This window comes from Pseudoliparis swirei, chromosome 12 (assembly GCF_029220125.1).
Source record: "Pseudoliparis swirei isolate HS2019 ecotype Mariana Trench chromosome 12, NWPU_hadal_v1, whole genome shotgun sequence".
In the NCBI taxonomy this organism is placed as follows: Eukaryota; Metazoa; Chordata; class Actinopteri; order Perciformes; family Liparidae; genus Pseudoliparis; species Pseudoliparis swirei.
In genome coordinates, this window is record NC_079399.1 from 14,084,721 (window position 1) to 14,112,609 (window position 27,889).

At 42.4% G+C, this 27,889-nt stretch overlaps 1 protein-coding gene across 1 annotated transcript in view; it reads left to right on the top strand.

Annotated features, from left to right (window-relative positions):
* The window catches only part of LOC130202391 (nesprin-2), an 83,236-nt gene that overhangs the window by 51,255 nt on the left and 4,092 nt on the right, over positions 1-27,889 (top strand). Inside the window, 31 exon segments of the mRNA XM_056427895.1 lie at positions 197-367; positions 523-654; positions 1,331-1,530; positions 2,202-2,334; positions 2,493-2,675; positions 3,260-3,409; positions 3,490-3,666; positions 4,085-4,240; positions 4,330-4,485; positions 5,222-5,386; positions 5,621-5,754; positions 5,971-6,160; positions 6,749-6,931; positions 7,101-7,214; positions 8,269-8,423; positions 8,681-8,828; positions 9,326-9,420; positions 10,024-10,255; positions 10,385-10,582; positions 11,962-12,057; positions 13,249-13,404; positions 15,386-15,544; positions 16,965-17,131; positions 20,083-20,245; positions 20,911-21,101; positions 21,562-21,712; positions 22,990-23,172; positions 23,360-23,497; positions 25,099-25,290; positions 25,597-25,888; positions 26,520-26,588. Coding sequence (XP_056283870.1) covers positions 197-367; positions 523-654; positions 1,331-1,530; positions 2,202-2,334; positions 2,493-2,675; positions 3,260-3,409; positions 3,490-3,666; positions 4,085-4,240; positions 4,330-4,485; positions 5,222-5,386; positions 5,621-5,754; positions 5,971-6,160; positions 6,749-6,931; positions 7,101-7,214; positions 8,269-8,423; positions 8,681-8,828; positions 9,326-9,420; positions 10,024-10,255; positions 10,385-10,582; positions 11,962-12,057; positions 13,249-13,404; positions 15,386-15,544; positions 16,965-17,131; positions 20,083-20,245; positions 20,911-21,101; positions 21,562-21,712; positions 22,990-23,172; positions 23,360-23,497; positions 25,099-25,290; positions 25,597-25,888; positions 26,520-26,588 — 5,029 coding nt within the window.

Genomic DNA, 27,889 nt, shown 5'->3' on the forward strand with positions numbered 1-27,889 from the left:
AACAAGGCACCTTCCCAAGAGTGTGTAGAAGCCTCTTGATGGTTTTCCAAGAGACGCCCAGTTCTAAAACGACTAATGATTAGAATTCACACAACAATATTCAGACCTCAGTGTCAAATTGTGTCTGTTTTTACGGCCCTGTCTTTATTTCCATCTCTCTATTAATTTCTGTCATACATCTTTCTTGGTGATCCAGAAGCTCCTGCGGGTCCTCAGGTCTCAGTTGGCTTTTGTGCAGCATCTATTCCAACGTGAGCCAAAAGCACTCGAGTGTCAAGAGGACGAGCGGGTCCAGCTGGGAGTCAGAGCCAAAGCTTTGCAGCAACAGGCTCTGGAACAGGAAGTGGCTTCTCAAAGGAGGATCCAGGTGTGTAGTAGATATTTGCTGAAGGCCATATGAATTCATACATACAAAAATGCGAAATCTCTTTCAAAAATTGTTGAAACCCTTGTATTTGGTATTTGTGCTCACAAATCAAACGTTAAATTGAATATGTGGGTTTATGGCTGGACCTGCTTTAGGGCTGGACCCGCTGGGAGGATCAATTTGGTCGTCTTGTCGGGCTGTTGGATAATTTTGAAGCCTTCATCAGCAGCGGGGAACCAGAGGGAGACAACGAGAGGTTAGCACAGCACCGACAAGCTGCCTGCCAGGTAAACCCGCCACACAGACATGCCTCAAACAGCCTCTAGACAACAGGAACTACTGCATATATGGTTCATATATGGAGCTGAGTGAGGCCAAAAGAGGAAACTTTCACAGCTGAAAGAAAACGAAAGTTCTACTTTTTTTTTTGAAGTCAACATGTTGTTTTGGGGACTTGATGAGCTCATTTTGAACATTAGTGGGAGAAGAGTTTCTGTACTTTCTTTGATGTTTGAGATACTGCCCCAAAAAAATATTTAACTCGGCTCCAACAAAGTCATTATCCACTTGAATAAAAATAACAACATCAAATACCAACACGGTCAATAACGTTTTAGTGCTTTCTTCCTGCAAAGAATGCAAATGATAATTGGGTCTATACTCCCTCAGATTGGATGGGACAAAGATGTGCAGAGAGAGACAAAGAGAGCTGAATCAATGATATTGTGGCACGGTTTTTTTTTCTTCTCCCTACGCCTTATTTTCTCCTTTTTTTGTCAACTTCTGCTGTCTTTATGTTATTTTACATTTCACCAACCCATGCTCTCCAGCACCATGTTCTCCACACCAGTGGGCCCATGCTGTTTCTGCAAACGTCACCGTGATGATGGCTTGTCAAGAGGATCTGACGGAGCTTGATGTAAACTCAACATGAGCACGGTTGGTTGTCTCCCTTTCACTCAGCAAACACTGGTCCAGCTGGATGACAGCAGAGCTGCTTTAGGACTGCTCCTGGATCAGGGGAAGGCGCTGCACACGGATCCAGAGTTCGCTGCCAGAGTTGGTCACGCAGGAGGCGCTCTGGAGCTGCGATGGCTCAGCGCCTACAGACGCACAGAGCAGGAGAGTCGACGCTGCAGAGACATCCAGCACAGCCAGGAGAGGTGGGACAGTCTCACAAGTAGCAGCTTCCAATTTATGTTACAAGAATAAAAAGGGAGATTATTGGCATCTTTACATTTATTACCCAAGCAGTCTGAGCCGTTTGACAAATTGTATTGTCTGTAAAACCTCGTCAGTTATTATGCAACAAGAGCAATCTTTATAAAAGTCTAGGATGTATGACCTTAAAACCTTATGTGATGCTTAATCACTGCATACATTGAGGTCCAGACAGAATTTTAATCTCAATAATCAAGGCTGATTGACTGTTTTTCCATTTTGTATTTCTCTTTAGAGAATGGTGGAGGTTGCAGTGGAATATATTATTGTTAGGAATGTATTGGTCAAATTCTGCTGCATCAAAACATCAAACATCAAAACAGAACAAACTTAAACTCAAACCCATCAGAGTGTGAAACCTCAAAAGATATGTGTAACTATCTACAGGCTCAATACAGCTTCTTGGAATGACATATGTTAAAAAAAATATTGATATCATCCTGGATTTAGTCAAAGAATTTGAGTGGGACACCTGAATTGTGCAACTTGAAAAGTGTCTACGTTCTTGTTAAGTAGTCTTGGACTCGTACCCAAGTCCTTAACTCAATCTTTGTGAAGCAGTTATGTTCCGCCCCACTGGATGAGTTTTTGGTTTTTCTCATCCTCCCCACAGATTCCAGACTGACTTTTCCTCGGTCAGCGATTGGCTGGTCGGTGCCAACAAACACCAGAAGATTTGGTCAGACCTGGCCGACACTTCAGATCTGAACCAGGAGTGCATATGCAACAATCTGATGAAGCTGCTGGTATGGCTGTTTTAATAACACACAACTTTAAGGTTGGCCTATAGTCTGGAGCCCCATATGACACAAATCAATCCACCTCAGGATGATAAACTCAGCCAATAGATCAAAATGCATAATTCACACATGATAGACTTGTGTGTTGTGTTCTCATCCCCCAGGACTTCTCCGTGGAGATTGAAGCCATGTCAGTCCAGAGGGCGTCTGTATCCAGGGAAGCCACTAAGCTGCTCCACCTGAGGGATGCTGATTGTCCTGGGCTGAGAGCTCAGCTCGCCCAGCTGGAGGGCCGCTGGACCCAGCTGACCTCTGACCTGTCCACAGTACAAGACCACCTGCAGCAGGTACACATACAAAGAGTTGTCACCTGTACTGGAGAACAATTAGGTTTCAAAAAGATGCATAGTGTTACTGTGGTATGTTTGTGGTATATTTACATACTACCTTAAATAAATGATGCAGTGGTCAGGGTGACCTCCAGCCTTTATTGCATCAAATGTTCTGAGCACTTTAACTACTTCTATCTCCATTAGTATACTGGTCTAGATTCTATGAACGGCCTGTTGGTTTTCAAAAATAATTAGGCATTGAGAAATCCCCTCCAGTGAAGGGGAGTGTAACCCTGTTGAAATCTTTTTTGGGATGTTCAAGGATCGGGAGTTTTGGGAGGACTTAGTGAGGATGAATGTAAAAAATGTCCTTCACCTCCTTGCTATTCATCACCAAAGAAAGAAACCGGATAATTCAGCATTATAATAAATCTTTCACCAGTCCCTTTTTAAGATTAACTTTGATGTCTTACATGTTCGGAAATACGCACAAAAGACAGACACACAAGTCAGATTGAAATGAAAGTGTTTTTTATTGCCTGACTGAAGTTAATGTAAAGTTAAAATCTCTTTCTTCTCTGTCGTCTGGTGTCCACTAGCGGCTGCTGGCATCGTGGCCGCCGGTGAAGCTGCTGCCTGACCTGGAGGACTGGCTGAAGAAGCTGGAGGCTCGGCTGAACCAGGAGAAAGAAACATTCCTGAAGGCCAAAGATTCTGCTCAGATCACTGAACTCCTGCAACACCACCAGGTACTGACACATCCGGTGTCCACTCTTCTGGTTTATGTATATGCATATTTGTATTGATTTATTGATATGAACTTTCTCAGGAGCTAAAGACAGGCATGGTCAATGGGCTGCTCCTTCTGGACTTCCTGTGTCAGTCTGGGCCTCAGGCGGGGGGACTGGACCTCCGAGCTCTCCGCTCGGAACGTACAATGTTTGCAGAGAAACTCGGAGACCTGAGACGACAGTGGCTGCAACTTCAGGGAGCGCTGCAGAGCCAGGTCTGTTCTTCAGCCAATGATTTATATTGAGACCTGTAGAATTTGAAATTGAATGATGCAACTGTGACCTTTGCTTTTATCTTCTGGTCTAATAATGTTTTTGTTATTAATATTTTTATTTTATATGAAATGCATGTGTGAAATGTAGTGAGAGTTAAAAAGCAGTTCAGTTGTGATCTGAATCTGTATTTCCATTCAACCAAATAAAAAAAATTCAAAGTTGGGTTTCAACTAGTTTCTATCAGCATAAATAATTGGCTACAGGGCTAAACTGAAACCTATAAGTCATCAAGACAATACAATAATAACACAAATGATGCCAACATCTATCGTAAAAGATTGTATTTTTTGTGTTCTTTTACTTCGGACTTTGATTTCTACACATGAATCAACCAGCGTTTGGCTTTGTCCTTCTCAGACTCGTGAAGCTGAACAGATGCATCACACGTGTGCAGACCGAGAGAGGCGTCTACAGCGTCTCCACAGCTGGATAGAACGGCAGAAAAAGCAGCTGAATCAATGGAAACAGCCCACCAGTCAAACTGTGGCCCGTGAGGCTCTTCTGGAGATGGAGGTACAGTAACGAGATGGAGACAGGTGTGTATGTTTGATGCGTCTCTCCTGCTGCTGTCCTCTGATCTGGAGCTCCTGTTTTTCTTTTAGGCTGTTCTGAGCAGAGTGACGGAGGTGTCTGCAGCGCTGCAGGAGTTGACACTTGTAAGAGTGCATGTTGAAGAGGAAGAGGATCACCCTTGTGATGTCGCTTTCTCTGGCTGGACAGAGAGTGTGTGTCATGCTTGCGAGGATCTTAGTAAACAGGTATACATAAATCTGTGATGGCAATCAGTGAGAGAAACATTTGTGACAACACATTAAGGATCCCTTTTGAAGGACTCGAATGACGTTTATATGAAATGTGCAAGGGTTATCAGGTAATAATAATCAACAGTGTTTTAATGTGTTCCATTGTTGGTTTTCCAGCCTGCAACTTAAGTGTTTTCGTAATAGTTAAACTTTCAGTTTAACTATATCATCTAGCAGTACGCTATTTTATTAAATTGAGAAAGAGAGAACTTGAAGCAGCTGAATGAATTCATTAAATCATTTACTTAAGTAAATCTAATGTATTTGAGTTTTACAGTTTGTTTGGTAAAGATGTAATTGAAATTTAAAAGAAAAAGTATTGTGCTACGAGATTTCATAAGGAGTAAAAGTGTTGGATAAATACAGCTAAAAATATGCAAATATCTCATCTGAAATATTTAAAAAAATACCCTTCAGAAAATGATAAAATGTAAAGATCTCTAAACCAAATACAAAGGCTAACTCCTAACCTACTCTTCTGACTCAAGTGGAGTCCTCAAACTTTTGATAATGCGAGTTGGTTATGAATGCATAATAAGTGAAGAACCAATATTCATACGGGTTTTATATTAAAGCAGCGTAACAAGAATGTGCTGAATTTTGTTCTCAAAAATATGAAGGAAATCCTCCCAAGTTTCAGGGATGCTGCATCAGCAAACATCCTCCTGTCTTCCCTTGTGGTCACTTCCAGATGGAAGCCGTGCGACCAGCTCTTCAACAGACTCTGGAGCAGTGGCGTGGTTTTGAGAGCGATCTGAGGGAGGTATCGCTGCTCACCACTAGGGTGCGCTGTGCTCTTCAGCATCAGCCTCTGTTCTCACTGAAGCAGGCAGAAGAACACGTGGACCTCCTTGAGGTGAGCACAAGTCCTGACAAATCTATCACATAAAGACTTTACTCCGGCAAGTAAAAAACATGTTTTTATTAGTCTGACGCAGCGAGCTCTAACTCAGGGAAGTTTAAAGCCCTTCCATTGCACTGAGACAGATTCAGTAAAGGTGTGGGCGTTCATAGACGTCAAGACCCCAGTTGTCATTCTTATTAAATTCACCTCTGAAGTACAAATATATAAGATGAATTATGTGCACAGCAACTCCTGGAGAAGGCCAGAAAAAGAGACCATATTTGGGCATCTGTGGACAAATCCTATCAGAGTCTCGTGAAGACTCTTCACCGTGGGACAGCAAAGGCGCTGGATGACCACATGAGTGGGGAGCGGAAACGGTCAGTAGCCTAAAATTGGGACGAAAGTGAAACATATTCATCTCCAAACTTGGTGATTTGGTTTGAAGATTGTAATTTCTTTGCACTCTGTAGCACGCAAGTATTCACAGTGAACATTCTCATTTTGCGAATGTCAATAAAACCATGTACACGGGCTCAATCAGATGATTTCTGAAAGCCCACTCTCATCATAGAGCATTCATGTGTTGTGTTCAGGTGGAAGGACGCGGTGCAGGAGTTGAAGTGTGAGCGCGTGAGGACCGGAGAGACAGTTTCTCTCTGGCAGGAATACACTCACCTGTCTGATCGATGCTCCCTTTACCTGCAAACACTGGGGCGTCAGTGGGATGAGCTGTGCAGATCTTCACCTCAGCAGGAAACACAGGCCGTGGTTCACTCGGTGGAGGTGAGATACGTAGAGATATGGCCCCGCCGACTTTTGGAGAATAATGCAACAAACAGCGTGATGAGCATCGACGTCCTTGTGCATGCTCGTATCACTGCATTGACTGTGGCGGCTTGATAGACCTCTTGTTTTTCAAAAAATAAATGTGAACTGACTCATCCTGTAATCTATGATTTCATTCAAAGTGTTTCTCAAAAACTGGTGTCCTCTTGTATTCTTGGAAAGACACAGACAGCATGCACTCAGAAGTATTAGCGAGGGCCTGCTCCGTGTTCGTTCACCTAATCTCCTGCGTAGTTCAGATGATGCATTATTGCAAAAAAACAAACAAGGATCCATTAATACCATTTATTTCCATTCCCGCCCCACTCCAAAAGTGCACTAGTTGGACTATTTTGAAATTTTTTGGAAAATAATATTTCCATTTTTCAACAAGTTGTAGAAGTAGCCATGATGTTATGTTCCTAAGATTTTAATGGACGGAAGCATGAAAATAGTTTGATAGTTGAAGGAAAGCAGAAAATACAAAGTAATTAAATCCAATTAAAGGTCACAGAAAAAACAGGAAATAACATTTTTTTTTTTCAGAAGTTGCAAAAAGCTGCGGAGGATTTGCAAAGCAGTGTGGGAGATGCGCTTCTGGCTTGCAAGCCTCTCATTGAACGGCTAGACCCACTGGCCACAAGTTTAATCCAATCAGACACCAGACTGCTGTCCCGTGAAGTCCTGCTGCTGAACAAGGCGATGTCAGGGACGAGGAGAAGTCTTCAGGTGAGGGAATATGTGGATATATTCATATTGGTTTTGACTGTGCAGTTTCCATCACAATCTAATGAATGGAGAACACTTTCCTTGACATTAAATGTGAGGCTGTTGCTTATTGTTCACATTTCACAAATCCAGATAAGTATTATCATCATCATCCCATTTCTTTGTGCAGGAAGATTTGGAGCAACAAGAACTATTTCATACTGGACTGGAGGCCCTTGAAAAGCAGACACGGAGCACGCAACATAAACTTTTGAACAAGTTCAATGATACAGACTCAATGAAGGTTAGTTAGACACTTTATTTCCTGTTCATTACTTCTATTCATCCTCTTTAATCCTGAATGAGATGCTTTTAAACTGAGAAGGAGAGTTCAAGGATGAGAGAACTGCAATATGCACAATACCCCAGACAGATGGACTACTGTCTTTAGAGCCGACGTCAACAAGAGAGCTACTTCAAGGGTAATATGAAGGGCTACTTCTTTGATATAAACTACGAACAAGTCCGTCAAGGACTCGTGTGCTCTGCTTAGCCTTGAGTCCTTTCCTTGAGCCTTTTCCTTGAGTCTGTTCTGCCTCTACCTGGTTGTCACGGTACCAACATTATAACGTCGACACGATACTTGCCATAGATATCATGATAGCCGATACCAGAATTCGATACAATGAATACGATATGATACCAGAAATACGATACTGGTATATTTATCTATAATAGTAATAAATAAAACTTACATATGGTTCCCTTTTTACCAGCTTGTTCCTGAACAGCTTTATGAACAATTTTGTTTTTTTTGGGGCCCCGAATATCCATTGTTAGAGACAGAATTTCAGGGTCATAATGATATTTTATGCTCATTTTGACACTGTCACTGAGATAAAGATGAATTAGTTCAGTGTCAAATATACCATTCAATGGAGAAAAAAATAGTTTCTAGTTATTTCTTGTATTTTGAATTTGCTCGTTCGCACTCTCGCTCACTGGAGACAGTTTCTAACTCTTTTATTTGCCTCAAGTAAAGCTAAATGTAAACAGGTAACAATCGTTAACAACTACCGATATTTTATATGTACAGCCAAATTCTGTAACTACCTGGACTAACAAGTTCACTCCGTGCATCGTTGACTTGGAGCTAAACTCCTTGGCTAAAAAAATCTATCGGACTTCTTTTTGCAACGTGTGGAGTCGCCCCCTGCTGGACATTAGAAATAACGCAAGTTAAAGTTGCTTCAGCATTGGCTTTACTTTTCTGACTTGGTGCTATTGTCTCAGTTCTGTATGAAGTGGGCTAACAGGGAATTGTAAATGTGCTCTGATGGTTTTCCTCTGTTGGGTAGCAGGTTCTCTTGGAGCTCAGTGATCTGTTCCCGTCACTGGTTGACGTTCGGGAGATGAGTTGTCATGTGACCCTTAACAGCCATGAGACGGAGAGATTGCACATGCTCAGCAAGAAATGGGTTGAAAGCATGACTCACACATCTAACATGTACAGGTGAGTTCAGTGAACACATGATGCACAAATAAAAAACCTTGAAGTGGGCCATTGGGTTTTGTATTTTCTCATGGTTGCTATTTGAAGGTTCACATTCATGAACATATTTCATTCATTCATGGAGTTATTCTGGGATATGAGATATATAACGTTGTCTGTTTTACGAGATATGCATGGCTGTCATGACTTCTGATGGATGTGTCCATTTTGAAAGTAGCTTGCGGCTGAAGTCTAACTGTCCCTGTATCTTTTCCCAGAGAGCTGCAGGCGGAGCGTCAGCGTTCCCAGAACTTCCCGGAGAAGTGTAAGAGCCTGACATGTATCCAGAAGATGCTGGAGGAGGATTCAATCTCTCAAGAGACTCAAAGTTTCTCCAGCCTCCAAGACATGCTGGCTGTCCATAAGGTCTTCACCATACTTCTTCCCTCATTACGTCACACTTTTCAGATTCTCTATGTTTCTATAATTTCAGAGACCGTGATTATATTTGTGTCCAACCAGCTGGGACCAGAGTCTAAATGGCTTTAGGACTAATATTCTTCAAGTTGTTCGTATCTTGGCACACAGTAATGACAAGTACATCGAAATGTAATTGATGTTTAAAGCAAAGTGAAGTCGTCATCTACTCTAACTTGTTATGGAAAAGCTAGTGTAACATTTGAGATTAGTCTGAATTCTAGATGAACACTCATCAGTATTCTGCAGATGACAAACATGTTGATAAAGAAATTAATGCTTGAAAGAGCTGAATTAATGAGCAATCATCAGCTCACAGGCATATTTTGCATCCAGTCTTACGGGTTAATGCATCGCTGTGATCAAAGCAGAACATTTATTTTAAATAGAGGATGAGATTTTTTAATTACCCTCTAAATGGTGTAATATATATCTCACTCCCACAGAGGATTGAGACTGAAATCATGATTGGAGATCAGCTTGTGCAGAGTCTTCTCTGTCATGCAGTTGAATCCATGGAAACCGAGACGGGAGAGAAAAGGTAAGTGATGAAAAAAATATTAATTATAATCAATTTGAGTTATTAAATATTTTAATAAGAGCACTGTGAAGAAGCTGTCTTTAAATGTAAATTGTCACTTCTTCCTCACACTCATGATCACACTACAAGTATAGTGCTAGGGTGGGAAGTCAGGCTTTACTTTTAACTTATAAAAACGTGTTACTTCATCAATTCAAGTGTTCAGACTGAAGCACCATTATTTAAAAAGTATTCAGGTCTGTCTGGGTTATTAGATTTAATTAGATTTGAGGTTTTCCGGTTGGATTCCTTTCTTCAGTTGCAAGGAATACGCAAATTTTTGCTGCTGACACGTAACAAAATGCAGCTTGTGCAGGTGTTTTCTGTCCTGGAACATTTGAATGTCTCTTTCCCCAAAGCGTCTCTAAATCATTTCTTTGGAAAGCTCTCACTTTTTTTCTTCTTCTTTTTAAGGAGTTAAAGGAAGGTTTCTTCTCTTGCCCCTGCTGGGATTTCTACTTTAGGAAGTCTGTCTTAAAAATCCTGATGATTTAGTGTTGATTTAGCAAGTGGCCGTGACGGCACTATGACGGACCCATTTGTACCTTTTCTTCTCCTTCACAGATCTGAGCTCATGGCACAAGTGACCCACATGAGGGAGAGCTGGGTCAACTCGTTGGCTTTGGCTGGTCAGCGCAGGTCCTTGACAAAAGAACAACTGGGCCAGTGGAGCATCTACCACCGTGGCACGAAACTTTTGTGGAGGTTGTTGAGGGAAGTTGCCCCTTTGCTGCCCCCTGCTGGACCTGCTCTGTGTACTCTGCATCAGCGACGAAGCTGCGCGGATGATTACCAGGTTAGTATGTTTGGATGCCAGAGACAATCGGCTTCTTACATTAATGAATAAAAGTCTTATTTTATAGTCTAGTCAAACTGTGTGGAATGTAATGTTAAAACTGTATCTCCCGTTCATTCCCTTCCGAAGTGCGTTAAAGACGCTCTGGCTCTGCACTCCGCCGTGTACACCCAGACGCTGGGGGCCGGCAAACATTTATGTGAAACCATGACTGGGTCGGAGTGTCAGAGCCAACTGCAGTCGCAGCTTCAGGCCATGCAGGAGGCCTGGGAACGCACCACCTCCCTGCTGGAGAGGAGGGGAGCTCTGGTCAGCACAGCTGTTCAGGTGACAGTCATATTTCTATGAAATACCAACACTCAAAACGACAGCAATGATAATGAAATTGAAAAATAATTTGTGTATCCGCCCCGGGTATTGGATCTGCTCCTAATGTTGTGTGTTCTTCTCTGTCCCATGAAACAACCTTCCTCTAAGTTTCATGAACATTGTAATCCTTCTGACGAACCAACAAACTGAAACTGAAAAAAACCCTTTGAGATAAATATAGTCCTGCTGATATATCTTTAGATATATATCTCTTCTATGAATTCAATGAAGGAACAACAGGATACAAATCCACTGTTTGATCTAAACTTCTTTAGTTTAAACTACAGCCAAGGAACCTCATTGATTTATTTAAATCTTTATGGCGTCAACTTCACCTTCTTACTTAACGTCATGCCTGAAGCCAAAACGAATATTCAGAAATAGTATTTTAATACTGCAGAATTCAGTAAAATGTGCTGATATCGAGCAGCTTTGGACTCACAAAATCCAAGTGAAGAGCATGTGTTACAGTATTAACAGAGTAGGAGGAGTCAGCTTTACATGACACATATCCAGGACCTGATCCTAGCCCAACACACACACACACACACACACACACACACACACACACACACACACACACACACACGCACACACAATCTGGTGTGTTGCCCTGGCAGAGACTCCTAGCCAAGAGGGATCAAAGAGAAGCTCAAATATATCTGTGATGCACATCCAGAGATGTCCGGTTACCAATATCTGTCCCTTTCATTCCATCACTGTACGGAGCAGGACTTCTAAATTATATATACATATATCATAGACATACTTAGAATAGTATAGAAATAAAGTAAAATGAGCAAAGCAGTGAGGCAGAAATCTTGGCTAAATTCAGATTGGTTGATACTTAAATATACATTGGTAATATTTGAGTTAAACCCCTTTTGACTTACAAGCAAGAGACCAACTTGGTCATCATAGTGGCAGAATATAATAATTATCAGTGAATAAAGGTGTGTAGGACCAGAAGGGTGCTCTTCTCTTATGTTGGATATATTGGGTTTACACCTGGACTTCGAATTCTACAACTTTTAAGTTAAGCAGTCCTTTCATAATTTGACATGAATGTTTTCATTTCATAAGAATTCTTTTAACCATATGCAATGTTTGTTTGTTGAAATATTAACAGAATTGAGAACACAGCTGGCATTATATGTTTCTGTTTTACAAATGCAATTTTAGAAGCACAACTAACTAAAAGCAAGTTACCTCTGCAGTGATTTGTGTTTCTCAATACATAGTCCCCCAAAATACACTGCAGCCCAAACAATGCATGTTAGTGATCATAACGGGTCACATATTGGTTGAACTAACTCCTCTCTTTGCTGTTGTTTAAGAAGAAGTGGGCTCAGGGTCAGGACACGGTCACCGGTATCACGTCTGCACTGGACGAGCTGAACACGATGCTGAACCAGCCGCAGGACTCTGTTCAGGTAATTTAAAGTTAGTCTGTGTTCAGCCGTGACTCTATTCTACTGGAATAGTAATGAGATTATTTACAGCCTGTTATTTCCGCCGTCACAGACTCATATTAGCTTCACACCCATTTATAATAAAAAACATGACATTTTTCACCTGACCCTAAATATAGAACATCATCACACAGACAGTCCATTTGTTCCTGGTGCATACTACATTAGCGGCTCTGCTGCTCCGAGCCAAGATATGGCGTTCATTTGTTGAATAAGAGTAGAGCACAAGCATTACCAAATAATATGAGAAAGGTAATGATAAATAATTACTTTATTCTTCCAATTTTACAAACTTTGCCTACTATTGAAACAAGGAAAGCGGTTCAAAAAATTATTCTTTTCACAGTTACTGTTAACTTCTTTAATTAATTCTAAGGACTATACTTTTGTCTGTTCGGGACTGTTGGACCTGTGAGCTGAGTGTATATACTAACCTAGCTATGCCTCTGGGTAAAATATATGTGCATATCACTGCAGCCAATCATGTCGCAGGACACCAAAGAGAAAGGCCCCAAAAGCAGGTAATGCCCAAAATATTGTTTCCATGTTGGAATTTGCAGGAAACCAGCCTCTGATTGTGATTACATTAAAACACCAAAACATTCAAACACTACTAGTTCAAAGCTCAAAGTTATCTTTATTGTCAATTTAACAATGTTGAACATCCAGAAAATCGAAAATACGTTTGTCTCTTTACTATTGTCTCATTGTGTAACCTAATATAACAAACAACTCGATGGACGGAAAATGCAAAAAATATATAATTATATATATAAATAATGTTTTTTCTCTCTTTAGTAATAATTTCATGATGTGTATGATGTTAGAGAATATATACGTTGCCACTTAAGTTCCAATAAATCTGCATCATGAATCTGTCAGCTAGTCTGCAAACTGGCCAAAGTTCCCTCACCCCTCAACACCATCAGTAGCCACCCCCCATCCCACCAGAGCGCATCTGTGGTTTACCCCCCTTTCTTTTATTTAATACCCCCCTGCTTTCACTCCCCTCCCCCGTTCTATCCCCTCCCCCTGTCCCGTCCACAGCCCTTTAATCTGGACTGTCCGAGCGAGAAAGAGGTATAGAAGCGTGTCGGCTCAGTTTGTGCGTGGCCGTGTGACGGGCTGTTTGTGGATGTGTGTGTTATGCAGGAGACGGAGCTCCTCCTGCAGCGTCTGACCGCTGGATTTAGGGAATCGGCCACCATGAAGACGGACCTGTCCCTGTACGTGGCGGCCGGTGACTCGGCTCTGCTGGAGCAGCAGCTGGAGCAACTCCACGGTCAATGGGAAGAGCTGTGTATGAAGGTGAGAACTGACTAAAAGAGAAATAGAGGGAGAGTGGAGAGAGGAGAGAGAGGAGAGACCATAAAGTGAACTAGAGGAAGGGAGATGGTGCAAGTGGAGAGGAAGGAGTCGGGGAAAGAAGGAGGAACAAGTGGCTGTCCGGAGAGGGTTGGCGCTGACCAGCAGCACAAAGCCGCTGCACCACTGGGGCTAAACACACACACACACTCATTCGTTTGAGAAAAGTGCAATGTGCCGGTTCTTGGAGGGAAAATTAACACTTCTTGTCCTTGTGTTATCACTACTTGCAACTTGCCCCTAAACACGTCAAACTAATTGGTTTTCTGAACATTTGTCCTGCAAAAGCACGAAAAACTCTTTGTTTATACTCGATGTGTGTTGTATGCGACTGTAACCTCAAAGTCAAATGGAGCCTTTTCTTCTTGGATCAGCATGTAAATAGAGGTGGAGCTTTTTGCAGTTTTTCCCAAATGTTTTGAAAAAGTCACCTGACAGCTTTTCAGCTTGTAATTGGCTCCTCGCTCCGGACGCTCTGGGCTCACAGAACAACCAACGCTCGAACAGAAGCAGGCCGCTCATTATGTAACGACATTATTTGTGAAAGCAGCTCGACTGTAAAGACATGAGTTCAATTCCTCCGGCTAAGACTTCTGGCTTCAACACAAACATGCACTTGTTCTTGAGAAGCCAACGGCTGTGTGATGCCTCGGTCCGTGATTAGGGTCATGTGATCATGCTAATTGGGTCCCCACTCAGAGCTGGCTGCTTCCACCTGCTCCTGTCTTGAGTTATTGGGATTCACAAATGTAGCCATGGCAGCCAGCTTGTTTTGAATCATTGTTGTTTCATAAAACAAAGTACATACTTAAGCCATAGCAAAAAAATGGAAATTTTAAAACAACTGCTTAAATCTGGTTATTTAAGGAAGCACAAACTCATTTCAGATGTTGGATTACACGCAAGATGTTTCATCCCTATTCATCCCTGAGCAGCCCGGGGCGGGGGGGCTACAACCTTTCTCCTCTGCATGGTTAACAGGTTGTAGGTGGGGGAAGCCGCTGGAATGGGACCGCTGAGCAGATGGCCTGGGCTGAAGGGATTCAGGGGGCAGGCTCTTTTGTTCCAGGGGAAGCCTGGAAGTCCTCACGGGGTGACGGCAGCTCACAATGCTCCCAAATTCTCCAGAGTCCAAAACGCGCAGCAGTGTTAGTACATTAAAACCAAAGCCGGGCTCATTTAAATCAAAGAAATGCCGCCGAGCAGTAAAATATAGCTGGTTCAAACATGCCGTGTGGGCTTAAAGCCCTTTAACCACCAAAAGATCATCAGCCCCCCCCCCCCCCCAGCTATGGACTGGGGTGTTCTCATGGCACTAAACTGTCATTAGGAAAATGGACCTTTACTTCAGTCCCTCATGGATTTCAGTTGATTACTGATTCTGATAGAGATTACATGGCACTGGTATTAAAAGAAAACAATTAATAATCTGTTATTTTTGCTGTTTTTTTATTCACGTCAGGACCATGCAATCTGTTCTATTAAACAGGACTTTTATGAAGTACTTTACTTGGTCTTGTATCCCTTTGCACTAAGATCTAATCTACAACATGTACTGATGTGCAGAAAGTTAAGATATGCGTGCGTACAGTTGTTCTCGGCAAGTTTAGTAACTGAAACATTTTTATTTTGCTGGTGTAAATGTTCCAGATTTGTGGTTTGTTTAAACGCCATGAATCAAGTTTAGTGCTTGGTGTGGTCAGTGCACCATAATACGTAGTTTGTCATCTGGTTACCTGCAGCTGGCATGATAGTTGCATGACAAGTTGCTCATGCAGATATAAAACCGATATCTATCTATCAATAGATGAACCTTGTTGATCTATTTCTAACTGCACCACAGGCGTCCTGCCACGACGGACATTGCTCTCCCGACCATACCCTGTGCCGAGTTGCTAAACGACACTCGTCTCACTCTTCCCAGGTATCCTCGCGCAGACAAGAAATTGCAGACCGCCTCAACGCCTGGACCATCTTCAACGACAAAAACAAAGAGTTCTGTGACTGGCTGACTCAGATGGAGAACAAGGTGTGCCACAGTGGAGAGCTGAGCATCGAGGAAATGGTGGAGAAACTGAAAAAGGTAGAAGATCTTAAATATAATATCTATCTATCTAAACACATGGAAGAACAGGTGTACAGGGTTTACTCTACAGGTCTCATTTCACCGGTTGCTCCATGACGTACACTACCGTTCAAAAGTTTGGGGTCATCCAGACAATTTTGTGTATTCCATGAAAACTCACTTTTATTTATCAAATGAATTGAAAATTGAATAGAAAATATAGTCAAGACATTGACAAGGTTAGAAATAATGATTAATATTTGAAGTATTAATTTTGTTCTTCAAACTTCAAGCTCAAAGGAAGGCCAGTTGTATAGCTTATATCACCAGCATAACTGTTTTCAGCTGTGCCAACATAATTGCACAAGGGTTTTCTAATCAGATATTAGTCTTCTAAGGCGATTAGCAAACACAATGTACCATTAGAACACTGGAGTGATCGTTGCTGTAAATGGGCCTCTATACACCTATGGAGATATTTCATTAGAAACCAGACGTTTCCACCTAGAAGAGTCATTTACCACATTAACAATGTATAGTGTGTATTTTTGATTAATGTTATCTTTATTGAAAAAACAGTGCTTTTCTTTGAAAAATAAAGACATTTCTAAGTGACCCCAAACTTTTGAACGGTAGTGTACATTACAACGCGTTCATACTGGATACTTCTTGCACATGTTCTTCCTGAATAACTCACTCCGTAGGTCCAACAATCACCCCTCTTGTGGAGGTTGAAATACACACGAGCAACATAAATTATGCTGTTTCTAACAGATGGTGGCCTGGAATGAGATGGACTCCCTTTGTTCACACACAACCGTTGACCTGTCAGTGCCTGAAAGCCTTTTGTACCTTCCTGTCTCCTCATGGAGCGTGCTCATTTACTCAACTAGATCATAATTGGTTTGAACGCTGCAGTTGTTTTGAGTTGTTTGGGGAGATGAGAAAAGTTGGTGGCACTTGATAGGTCCTCTTTATTATTCGGAGAGCTAAAGACGGCCATGGGTCACTGACTGCTCCAGGACATGGAAACAGGTGTTTGACAGGACACTGAACAGGGAAAGTGTATTATTGACAATTAGAAGCATTTTTAAAACTTTAAATTCAATTGGTAATTTAAATGTTAACTGTAATAGACAAGATGATGTCATAACCAAGATGCTTCCCTCTCATCATTTGGTGTCCTTCGCACGAAACATGCAGTTTACTAAAGTTATGCTTCATAAGCATTGGGCATCAATAATCTCTCTTCCGGTTGAAATTTAAATGCATAATATATAATCATGTATTGTACATAACACCACTGACACAATCTCCATATGTAAAACATAAATAAATCCAACAATCCAAAGAGTTTGTACATTGATGCTGCGTTGCACAGGCATGATGACGTGTTTGTCTAAAGCAGCACGGTGTGTTCCTGCCATGTCTTCCACAGGACTGCATGGAGGAAATCAACCTGTTCAGTGAGAACAAAAGCCACCTGAAGCAGCTGGGGGAGCAGCTGCTGCTCGCCAGCGACGAGGCCAAGCAGACGAAGGTCCAGGGCTCGCTGCAGGAGGTCAGCCAGCGGTGGCACAACCTCTTCCACCAGATCGAAGCCAGGTGAGAGCAGCCACATCCGTCCCAGAAGCTGAACGCCGGCATCGAGTGGCCCCCTTACATGTGTGCTTCATGTATGTCACATGTATGTGCGCCTATTTCTTATGAGAAAACTCTGAAGGAAAGCAGACAATAGTCGACTTTTCGACGGCAATCACTAAAAGAGCTTTTAGATTTAAAATAATTGCGTGTCTGTGTGGTTATCTTCTCAGTACCACATTATAATCGCCCCATTATTTGCCTGCACAGGCACTTTTCACAGCAACGCTACTCTCCATTAAAAAGCAATAATATGGACGGAAAGGCTCTAACCGGGAGCCTGTAATCAAACAGAAGCTCTAATGCAGATCCATCCGCCTGCTGTGATGTCAGTCGTCTCTGCAGCTGTCAGGAATACATGGCTTCTAATGTACGTTAAGCCCCTGTGGTGGTTACTGCCCTCGCCCCCTCCAGACAGATGGACAGTCCTGTGTAAGAGCTGGAGATGCAAACCTGCACATACAAGCCACACCCCCACCATCACGAAGAGAAAGAAGAAAAATAAAAGCTGTGCTTACGTCTCAGACAGTACCACATGTCCCCACTGACTCCCCCCACACGGTGGGTCGTCTAGAGTGAGACGGCATGATGAGGGGGGTCGGTACGAGAGGGGGGGTCGATACGAGAGGGGGTTGGTACGAGAGGGGGGGTCGATACGAGAGGGGGGGGTTGGTACGAGAGGGGGGGTCGGTACGAGAGGGGCTGTGTCTGTCGGCATGCATTAATCTCAAAGTTTCAGAGGGCCAAGATATTGAATTCTGTAATACTAAATTATAGACCTTGTTAAATGTCCCTGGTATTGTCATGGACATTTTATTTACAATTTGCGGGGGGAAAAGAAAAAGTATGTAATTATTTTATTATATTTGACTACACTTTTCTTCGTCGTCTTTATGCCTTTAATTCAGCTGCTGGCAACAACTAATTTGATGCAAAGCAATAATCAAGTAGTCTAAGCCTCATTATGTAAAAGCTAAACGATAGGATTCAATAACCGCTAAAGAAGCACAGTAAGGTGAAAAGAGTTTGTGAGTAACTTTGAGTCCTCTACTATGTTAACTCCAGCCTGATATCCTCACTTATCCTCCAGCTCTTTTCTGCTCCGCTCATTCTCCTCTTGTCCTTTTCTCCTCTGCGAGGACCCCTGACCGGGTTTTGTGTCTTTGTTGGGCCTCGGCGTGAAGCTGCTGGCCTTTGTTGGGCTGTCAGAGGTAGAGCGGCGGTGAAAGAGACGGAGACAATTTAGTTGAGAAGGATGGTCGTATCTGCAGAGGGGAGTATCGGAAGAGTATTTTCAAGACACAATTTACAGTGACTCTGTTATGTCTTCATTACACGGCCATAAACATAAAGCCACATTAACTACACACAAACTTCCACTGGACATTATTCCTGAACTGTAACTAGGGCTTAAAATCAGTTGACTTTTCCAAGGCCAGAGCTTTGTCTATGAAGGATTTCTAGATTTAATTATTTCTCTTCTTTTTATTATTTTGCAAAACATGCCAACTGTCGGTGCATGATTGTTCAATGTTCTCTCGGTACAGCAGTTGTAAAAACACACACAGTTTACCATTAACACAACCTTTTCCAAGACCGGCTATAAACTTTATGTTATAAAAAAATATATATATACACTTTTATTAATCCCCAAGGGGAAATTAGTTCTCTGCATTTAACCCATCCTTAGTTATTAAGGAGCAGTGGGCTGCAGTGATGCGCCCGGGAAGCAACTGGGGGTTCAGTGCCTTGCTCAAGGACACTTTGACTTGCAACTAATGGGGAGAACGGGGATCGAACCCACAACCTTGCGGTTGCAGGACGGCCCTCTTACCCCACTGAGCTACAGCTGCCCATAAATGTTCATCGTAATTATAATTTAAAATCTAAACTAGCTACTTGAAGGAGGAACAACCGCCCAAAAAGAAAAGCACATCTTAACTCAAATTGGATCTCATAAGAACAGATCTAAGCAGACTCTCATCGTATGTGTCGTCTAAATGTCCGACATCTGTTGGGACCCTGTCATGAGATCTTCCGCCAGCCACCGGCACTCAGAAATGTTTTCAGTGCCCAATATTTTGCGTCTCCCTCCTGGCCCTCGAGAGGAGAGGAAGGATCAAATGGGGAAATTAAATCAAACTCTCAAATGAGGCACACTTCAGGCTTTTAAGCCTCCGGAGTGTGCTCTTATTGTCCCATGCGTTGCTATGACACCAGTGTGTGTGTGTGGGTCTGTGGGTGTGTGTGAGTGGAGCGCTAAACTTTCCATTTGCCCTTTTTTCTGTTTTCTGTGTTTATATCTGTTCTTTCATTTTTATTTCATTCATATTTTCTTTTTCATACATACTTCTCAAGGTTATGTCCCAAAAACATTCATGTTTTTACCAGATTGAGCTAACGGCTTGTTTCGTTGTTCCTGCCTTTTTATTTGCCCATGTGTTCAAAAGCATCCGTCCTGGGTTACGTGTCACGTCATTTGAGAATAATCCACACACGTGGGCGTTAATGAGTGTCTAAAAGGTCACAAGCCAAAACATTGAGATGTACTTTGTTGGAACATCTGCACGAACTCATTGACTAACCAACATTCAGCGGTCATGATTACTTCCTTCAATATGCCTTACACATACACACACTTTGCATTTTGCACACTCTGTCTATATTTAATATTTTTATATTTAATTTAATTTTTACACTGCAGTCATTAGTATTGTATTGTGTATGCATATATGTTGTATATATACATATATATTTTATTTTGTATTTTATATTTTACTTTGTATACTTTACTGCTACTGTGACGACAAATTTCCCCTTGGGGATTAATAAAGTATATATCTATCTATCTATCTACTTCACTTGAAAAATGGAAGCTGAAGTTAATAAAGCAGTGTGTGTGTGTGTGTGTTTAGGGTGAAGAAGCTGAACGAGACTCTGGTAGCAGTGCAGCAGCTGGATAAGAACATGAGTAATCTCCGCTCGTGGCTTTCCCGCATCGAGTCCGAACTGTCCAGACCCGTCATCTACAGCGTCTGCCAGCACCAGGAGATCCAGAGGAGGCTGGCTGAGCAGCAGGTGCCCAGAAACACACACACACACACACGCACACACCCACACACATACACACTGTTATTATTTTATTATATATTATCTGAGCCTCAGTGGTGAGCAGGGTCGTCCTTCAATCAGAGGGTCGGGGGTTCGATCCCCGGCTCCACTCGCCCATGTGCCTGCGGTGTGTGAATGTGAGTTAGTCCGGATGGGCGGGTGGCACCTTGCATGGTAGCTCCTCCCATCAACGTGTGAAAGGGTGAATGATGTCATGGAGTGTTAAAGCGCTGTGAGTGGGCGGAGGACTTTACAAGTAAAGGTCCATTTCCCATTTATTGCTAAGCCAGTGCACCAGCGTTTTAAATGCTGTTTAGCGGTGTTTTGTCTTTAAACTATTATTAGAAAAATGAAGACAAAAAATTACAAAAATCTGTTTTGTTTGATTTGTTGTTGTTCACAGTATTGTTAGTATTGTGACACTTTAAGTCTGTATTTCTTCTCACTTTCTGCTTCACTCTTCGTGTCCCCTTTTCATGATTAATTATTCATATCTGTCCTTTGTTTAATTTTGGGAGTGGGTGGTCTCATGCAGTTAGCTCCTGCTCTCCGGCTCTATTGACTGATGTGGTTTCACTGATGTGGTCCGACGCCATGCGTGACCTCGTGTCCGTCCATGTGCCCCCGTGCAGGAGCTGCAGAGGGACATCGAGCAGCATACGCGCGGCGTCGCGTCCGTGCTCAGTCTGTGCGACGTCTTGCTGCGCGACGAAGACGCCGCCGGAGGCTTCGAGCCGGAGAGCGACTCCCTGCAGGAAACCAGCCACAGCCTGGACCGCCGGTGGAGGGCAATATGTGCCATGGCTTTAGACAAGAGGCTCAGGTGGGAACTAACACACACACATACACACACACACACACACACAGATGTGCGTGCTGTGTTGTGTACTGTGTGAGATGGATGTGATTGTCACACAGCTCTGTTGAATCCGATTCATCTATAACCACATTCCAATGTTTGTAGACAACTACTTCAAAAAAATACAAAATAATAATAATAAATAAAAAAAGATTGTGGAAACAATTGTATACAATTCTATCAGTTTCTAAATTTTCAAGCGCTTCCCTGAATGCATCGTTGTTGAAATGCCAGAACCGACACTGTCACTCTGCAGTCGACCCTCTTAGTCCATTCAGTTCATTTATAATCCACTTCATCATGTAAAGTAAGATTCAACATTTTGAGGAGGAGCTTTTATCGAATACAAAGAAAGCTCCACTGATTGGTTAGTCAAGGCTTCACCGGTGTCACGGAATAACTCCAGTATGACGCGCGCCTGTAGGATCGAGGAGACCTGGAGACTCTGGTGCAAGTTCCTCGACGACTACTCGCGCTTTGAGGATTGGCTCAAGATGGCCGAGCGCACCGCCGCCAACCCCAACTCTGCCGACGTCCTCTACACCGTCGCCAAGGAGGAGCTCAAGAAGTTCGAGGTCAGTTGTGACGTCGGCAAACAGAACATTCTATGACCTTCAGTTATCTTCACTGGTTGTTTATTTATTTTATTTGTTTATTTATTTTATTTTATTGCACCATCTTGTTTTGTACTTTGCTCTTTAAACTGTTTATGTTTTGGCCCCCATTATTACCTTCGCATTGAAAATGCGGAAGGTTATGTTTTGATTGCCGTGTATTTATTTATTTATTTGTATGCGTGTTACTCGCATAACTCAAAAAGTATTAAACCGAATCGCATGAAATTTGGTGGGATGATTGGTTATTATCCGGGGACCATTTGATTAGATTTTGGGATCGATCGGGTCAAAGGTCAAGGTCATGGAAAGGTCAACATCTTCTTTTTACCATAGGGCGGCCAATTTGTATCCAATTGGCATGCAACTAATGCCAACATGTTCATAATCAATGCCCAATCTTGTGATATGAGAAGGTATGCGCTCTACCGAGTGCCCATTCTAGTTGCCAAATTGTTTTAATACTTTGTATGTGATGAATGCAATATAAACTAGAATGGGCACTCGGTAGAGCGCATACCTTTGCATATCACAAGATTGGGCATTGAATTATGAACATTTTGGCATTAGTTGCATGCCAATTGGACAAAAATGTATGGTGCTATGGTAAAAAAAAGATGTTGACCTTTCCATGACCTTGACCTTTGACCCAATTGATCCCAAAATCTAATCAAATGGTCCCCGGATAATAACCAATCATCCCACCAAATTTCATGCGATTCAAGAAGATTTGACCTGTTCATGACCTTTGACCTTGACCTTTGACCCGATCGATCCCAAAATCTAATCAACTGGTCCCCGGATAATAAACAATCATCCCAGCAAATTTCATGCGATTCGGTTCAATACTTTTTGAGTTCTGCGAATAACACGCATACAAATAAATAAATACACGGCGATCAAAACATAACCTTCCGCATTTTCAATGCGAAGGTAATAAACTTCACTTACTTACTTACTTGAAGTATCTAAATGTTTGAATGCTTGTTTGTTTTCATATAAAATATGTTCATTGTTCTGTATTAAATTGGATCCTTAAATGATGAATTTATTTTTATACTTCACTCCAAATTATTTGGGTCGACCAACAACATGTTTTAATCAACTCGTCATTTCAGCTGCTTTAAGTCCCACAAAACTTAAAGAAAACATGTCATGGCATAAATAAAATAAATAATTCAATCGCTTGTTTCTCCATAACTGGTTGATTCCATCTCGCCGTGCTCTTTGCCCTTTAGGGTTTCCAAAGGCAGGTTCATGAGCGGCTGACCCAGCTGGAACTAGTCAACAACCAGTACCGCCGCCTGGCCAGGGAGAACCGCACCGACCGGACCAGCCAGCTCAAAGCCATGGTCCACGAGGGCAACCGGCGCTGGGACGACCTGCACCGGCGAGCGGCCGCCATCCTCCGCAGACTCAAGGTATCCGGCCCAGGACGGGGAGCACGAACGACCCGGAGCAGCATCAACTCATCTTCTTCCCCTTTCCCCTTATTCCACGTCATCGCTCCACTGTCTGCGATGAAGTCAGAACATCGTTGAAAATATCTCCCTCTGTAACTGTGTTCCCTCTCTGCCCTGCTCCTCTACTTCTTTACCGTTCTCTCAGTACTTCACCAGCCAGAGGGAGGAATTTGAAAGCACCAGGGAAAGCATGCTGGTGTGGCTGACCGAGCTGGACCTGCAGCTCACCAACGTGGAACACTTTTCAGAGAGCGACGTGCATCACAAGATCCAACAGCTCAATGTGAGGACTCCCTGTTAGCGACCGCACGACACGCTGACTTTATCTCCTTTGTATCTGTTCAAGGATAAATGATCTCTGATGAGCAAAAAGGAAGACATTGGAGAACAAATGAGTACGCCCGTCGTCTTGGAGTTTACACGTTGAACGCATTAGAATAAATTAGTGCTGTGAAAAATAACGCGTTAATTCAATTACAGGTTTAACTAGTTGTTGTTTTTTTAACGCATTTAACGCATGCGCAGAATGAGCTTCCAATCCGTCTGTTGTTGGTCGTCGGGACGAAAAAAAAGTCACTTGCAAAATGAGCTTCCAATCCACCACTTCAATCTGAACTCTGTCCGCTCTCATGCAGACGGTCTGTTCATCGGTAATGATCCTTCCGCAGGTTCACCTCCGGAAACCTTGTTATGACTTTTACTTCCTGTAGGTCAGGGGTCTCAACACGTCGATCGCGACCTGCCAGTCGATCGCGGCGTAGTGTTGGTAGATCGCATGACATTAATAAGATTGGCCCGACCCCTGACATGTTCTCTATAGCACGTCTTTGTTCTTTTATTAAACTAAACGTCTGTTGTTGATCGTATCTCCACAGCAGCATGTCATTTCTGTCTCTTCGCGTTGCGTTAACACTTATCGATCTCCGTCTCGCGCCACAGAGCTCCGTGCGCGCATCGACCGAGCAAAAAAAGTCACTTGTCAATCTGTCCACCTGTCCGGGCCGGTGAGGTTTCAGCTTTGCAGCGGTGTCCCCGCCGTCCCTTTCATCACGGCCCAGTTCATGAAGAAAACCCACAGTCAGTTTGCCTCAGCAGCTGCTAGAGGAAGACTAGAGGCCTTTAGATTGTATCATGGTGGAGTTAATGGTTGACAAACAAGAGAAAAATGCTCTGTTTAACCCTCCTGTTACCTTTACATTTACTAACATATTTTACCCTCGGGGTCAATTTGACCCCAGCAATTAAAACCTCCAGAAAATTATTAGAATTAATATTGCTTCCCAAGTTTAAGTGTGAGGTACTTTATGTTTGTTTGTTGACTACCTAAATAGCCCTTTAAATAAATAAAAAAGTTGATATTTCTTATATGTTTGACACAGTGAAAAACAGCCTGGGGTCAAATTGACCCCAAAGAACACCGACATTAAACATTGAATGGGGTCAAATTGACCCGAAAGGTAACAGGAGGGTTAAACATTCTGTTTAGGATGAAGATGTATTAATGTTCCATATGGAAGAAAACTGCTAAATAACTGCTGAGTTGCAGCACCATTGTATAGAAGAATGTATAAATGTATATATCCGTCTTTTGTCATAAATGTCTATGTTCTCACAAAATATACTGAGAATATCGGTAATATGTGATTAATCATGATTAATCCACAAAAACCTGTGATTAACCCGATTAAAATTTTTAATCGTTTAACAGCCCTAGAATAAATGCAAGCTACGATGTTTAAGGCACCGGCTTCATTTCTAAACTGCGGGCCCTTTTTGGACCAGATCCCTATAACTGATACTCTGAGCAGTTTCTTTGTTCCCTTTTGCTTTTCTGAGACTCCTCATGTTACTGACTCTGTCTCTGTTCGTCCAACCGCCCTGCAGAGTTTCCAGAAGGAGATCACGCTGAACACAGAGCGCATTGACGGGCTGATCGTGTTTGGAGAGGGTCTAATCCAGAAGAGCTCACTGCAGGACGCAGCGCTGATAGAAGAGGAGCTGGAGGAGCTGCACTCCTACTGCCAGGAGGTTTTCAGCAGACTGGTCCGCTTTCACCAGCGCCTCAGCCAGCCGCCGGTGAGCTGGAACACACACACACACACACACACACACACATAAACTACATCCATTCTTACAATTATAACTCGATTTATGCCTTTTATTCTTTTTTTTAAACAAATAAATCTCACTCTATCTATTCTACTTTACTGATTTTTTTTTTTTTTTAAGTAGTAGATTGTTGTAGGAACATTCTGGATAATTTTTTTTGTCTTAGAATGCTTTGAATTCCTCAAAATTGACCCCTTAGATGCTCATATGTTCAATCTTTAATTTAAGAGGCACAAACCATTAAGCTGAATACCTGCTATCTCTGCACCCTAGGCGATCAGAGAAGAACCGGAGCTCTCTGGTTCTGCCTTTTCCTTGGCGTCGAGCTTGGAGCTGATTGGACGACCTTGGCTTGGGCGGGGCCAAGGAAGCCTCCCGGCGACACCCACCCGCCTGCTGGCCTCCCCACTGGAGCGCTCGGGGCGGGAAACCCCGGTGAGCGTGGACTCCCTGCCGTTGGAGTGGGACCACACCGGAGACGTGGGAGGGTCTTCGTCCCATGAGGATGATGAGGAGGAGGGTGAAGAACATGAAGATGACAGAACTTACTTCAGTGCACTATCAGGTAGATTTACTGAAAAACGTATTGATTCCCGGTTCACAGTTTTTATTGCTTTCATGGTTTTTAAATGTCACAAGAGCGTCTTATTTTATGTGACGTTTGAATGGTTGTTGCGAAAGAGACGAGAAACACCGGAAAGCCAGAAACACCGGAAAGCCAGAAAGACCGGAAAGCCAAGGACTGACACTCAGGAACTTGGCTTTAAATGTAGATTTAGTTTCTCCAGTCAAGATGTAGTAAGTAACAGAAAAGTAAAGCTTTTGAGTCCCTACAAATGTCCCTGGGTTACTGAAAAGGCTTCTGTGGTAAAAAAGGATTACTTACATTTTGCTGGTCTCAAAATGAAATGCGAAACATGGAATTTAATGGGATTTCTAAGATGCGATATTTCTGATTTTCACCCCACGCCCAGGGTTTGGAGAAGCAGACATGAGTTTTAGATGATGGCCGTTTCTGAGCCTGTCTTTAAGGTTGCCACGTCCACAACAGAACACGATTGCTCCTGTGCCTGCAGTCCATCTCTCAGAAGTGCTACCTCATACAAACCCCTTCAGAAAAGTCCAATCTGCCCCTTTATAAATGCAAAAGTAACACCCACACACACACTCATACCCTGACCCCTCTCTCCTCTCAGAGGTGGAGTTGACTGAGAGCCAGGAGGAGTTTGTCGAAGCCCCGGAGGCCCTACGAGCCTCCTCCCTGGGTAGGCAAAAGAGAATATCTTCCCCTTCTGCTTCATAAATCCACTCCTCGACTCTCAATGGGGAAAGAAGCTTCCAACAGATATCCTGCAGCAGCTCGTGTATCACTTGGCATCGATGTGCTCGTCGTCTTGTGGCTGCCGCTCTGACACTTTGCTTCCTGTTTGGAAAACCTTGATGTTACTTAAACACTTTGTACCCTTTTCTTTTTAAGATAGTGTGTTTCATTCTTAAAAAGGAGGATGTACACTACCGTTCAAAAGTTTGGGATCAATTAGAAATGACTTTATTTTTCAAAGAAAAGCACTGTTTTTTCAATAAAGATAACATTAAATTAATCAGAAATACTCTCTACACATTGTTAATGTGGTAAATGACTATTCTAGGTGGAAGTGTCTGGTTTCTAATGAAATATCTCCATAGGTGTATAGAGGCCCATTTCCATCAACTATCACTCCAGTGTTCTAATGGTACATTGTGTTTGCTAATCGCCTTAGAAGACTAATGGATGATTAGAAAACCCGTGCAATTATGTTAGCACAGCTGAAAACAGTTATGCTGGTGATATAAGCTATACAACTGGCCTTCCTTTGATTTTGAAGTTTGGAGAACAAAATTAATATTTCAAATATTAATCATTATTTCTAACCTTGTCAATGTCTTGACTATATTTTATATTCATTTGATAAATAAAAGTGTGATTTTTCATGGAAGACACAAAATTGTCTGGGTGATCCCAAACTTTTGAACGGTAGTGTAAATAAAACTAAACAATCTCGAAATGTCAAAGCTCTGTTCAGACATTTTATTTTATTCGTTTTGAGACTTATATTTTCTTGCCAAATAGGAATTTGAATGTCTCTGTCCTAATAGCAGTGGTCTAATGCTGGTCATGATTAATACAGCGGCTGCATGAAGATGTTATGGAAGATTTTTCATTCATTTTTTTCACACATCACAAACTTGCATGTTTCTTGACATGTCTTCTTTGCCCAACTACCTTTTTATTTCGATCCCTCTTCTGTTGACACTTTCCTCATTTTATCCCATCTAATTGAACTCTTTCCTTGTGACCTTCCTCACTTGCTTTTACCCTTTTTCTGTTCATTCAACCTTAAAGATCCCTCGATCAGCCTCCACTGATCACTGAGTCTTAAAATGACCCTTTTCTGAAAATAAGGTGTTTATGTTAATCGGACCCACCAGACGGTTTATTACACAGAACTATCTGAGACGCCGTCATTGGAAAGGGACATTTGGAAAAAGGCAGACAGGAAATGAAAACCTTTCATGTTTTGCACTT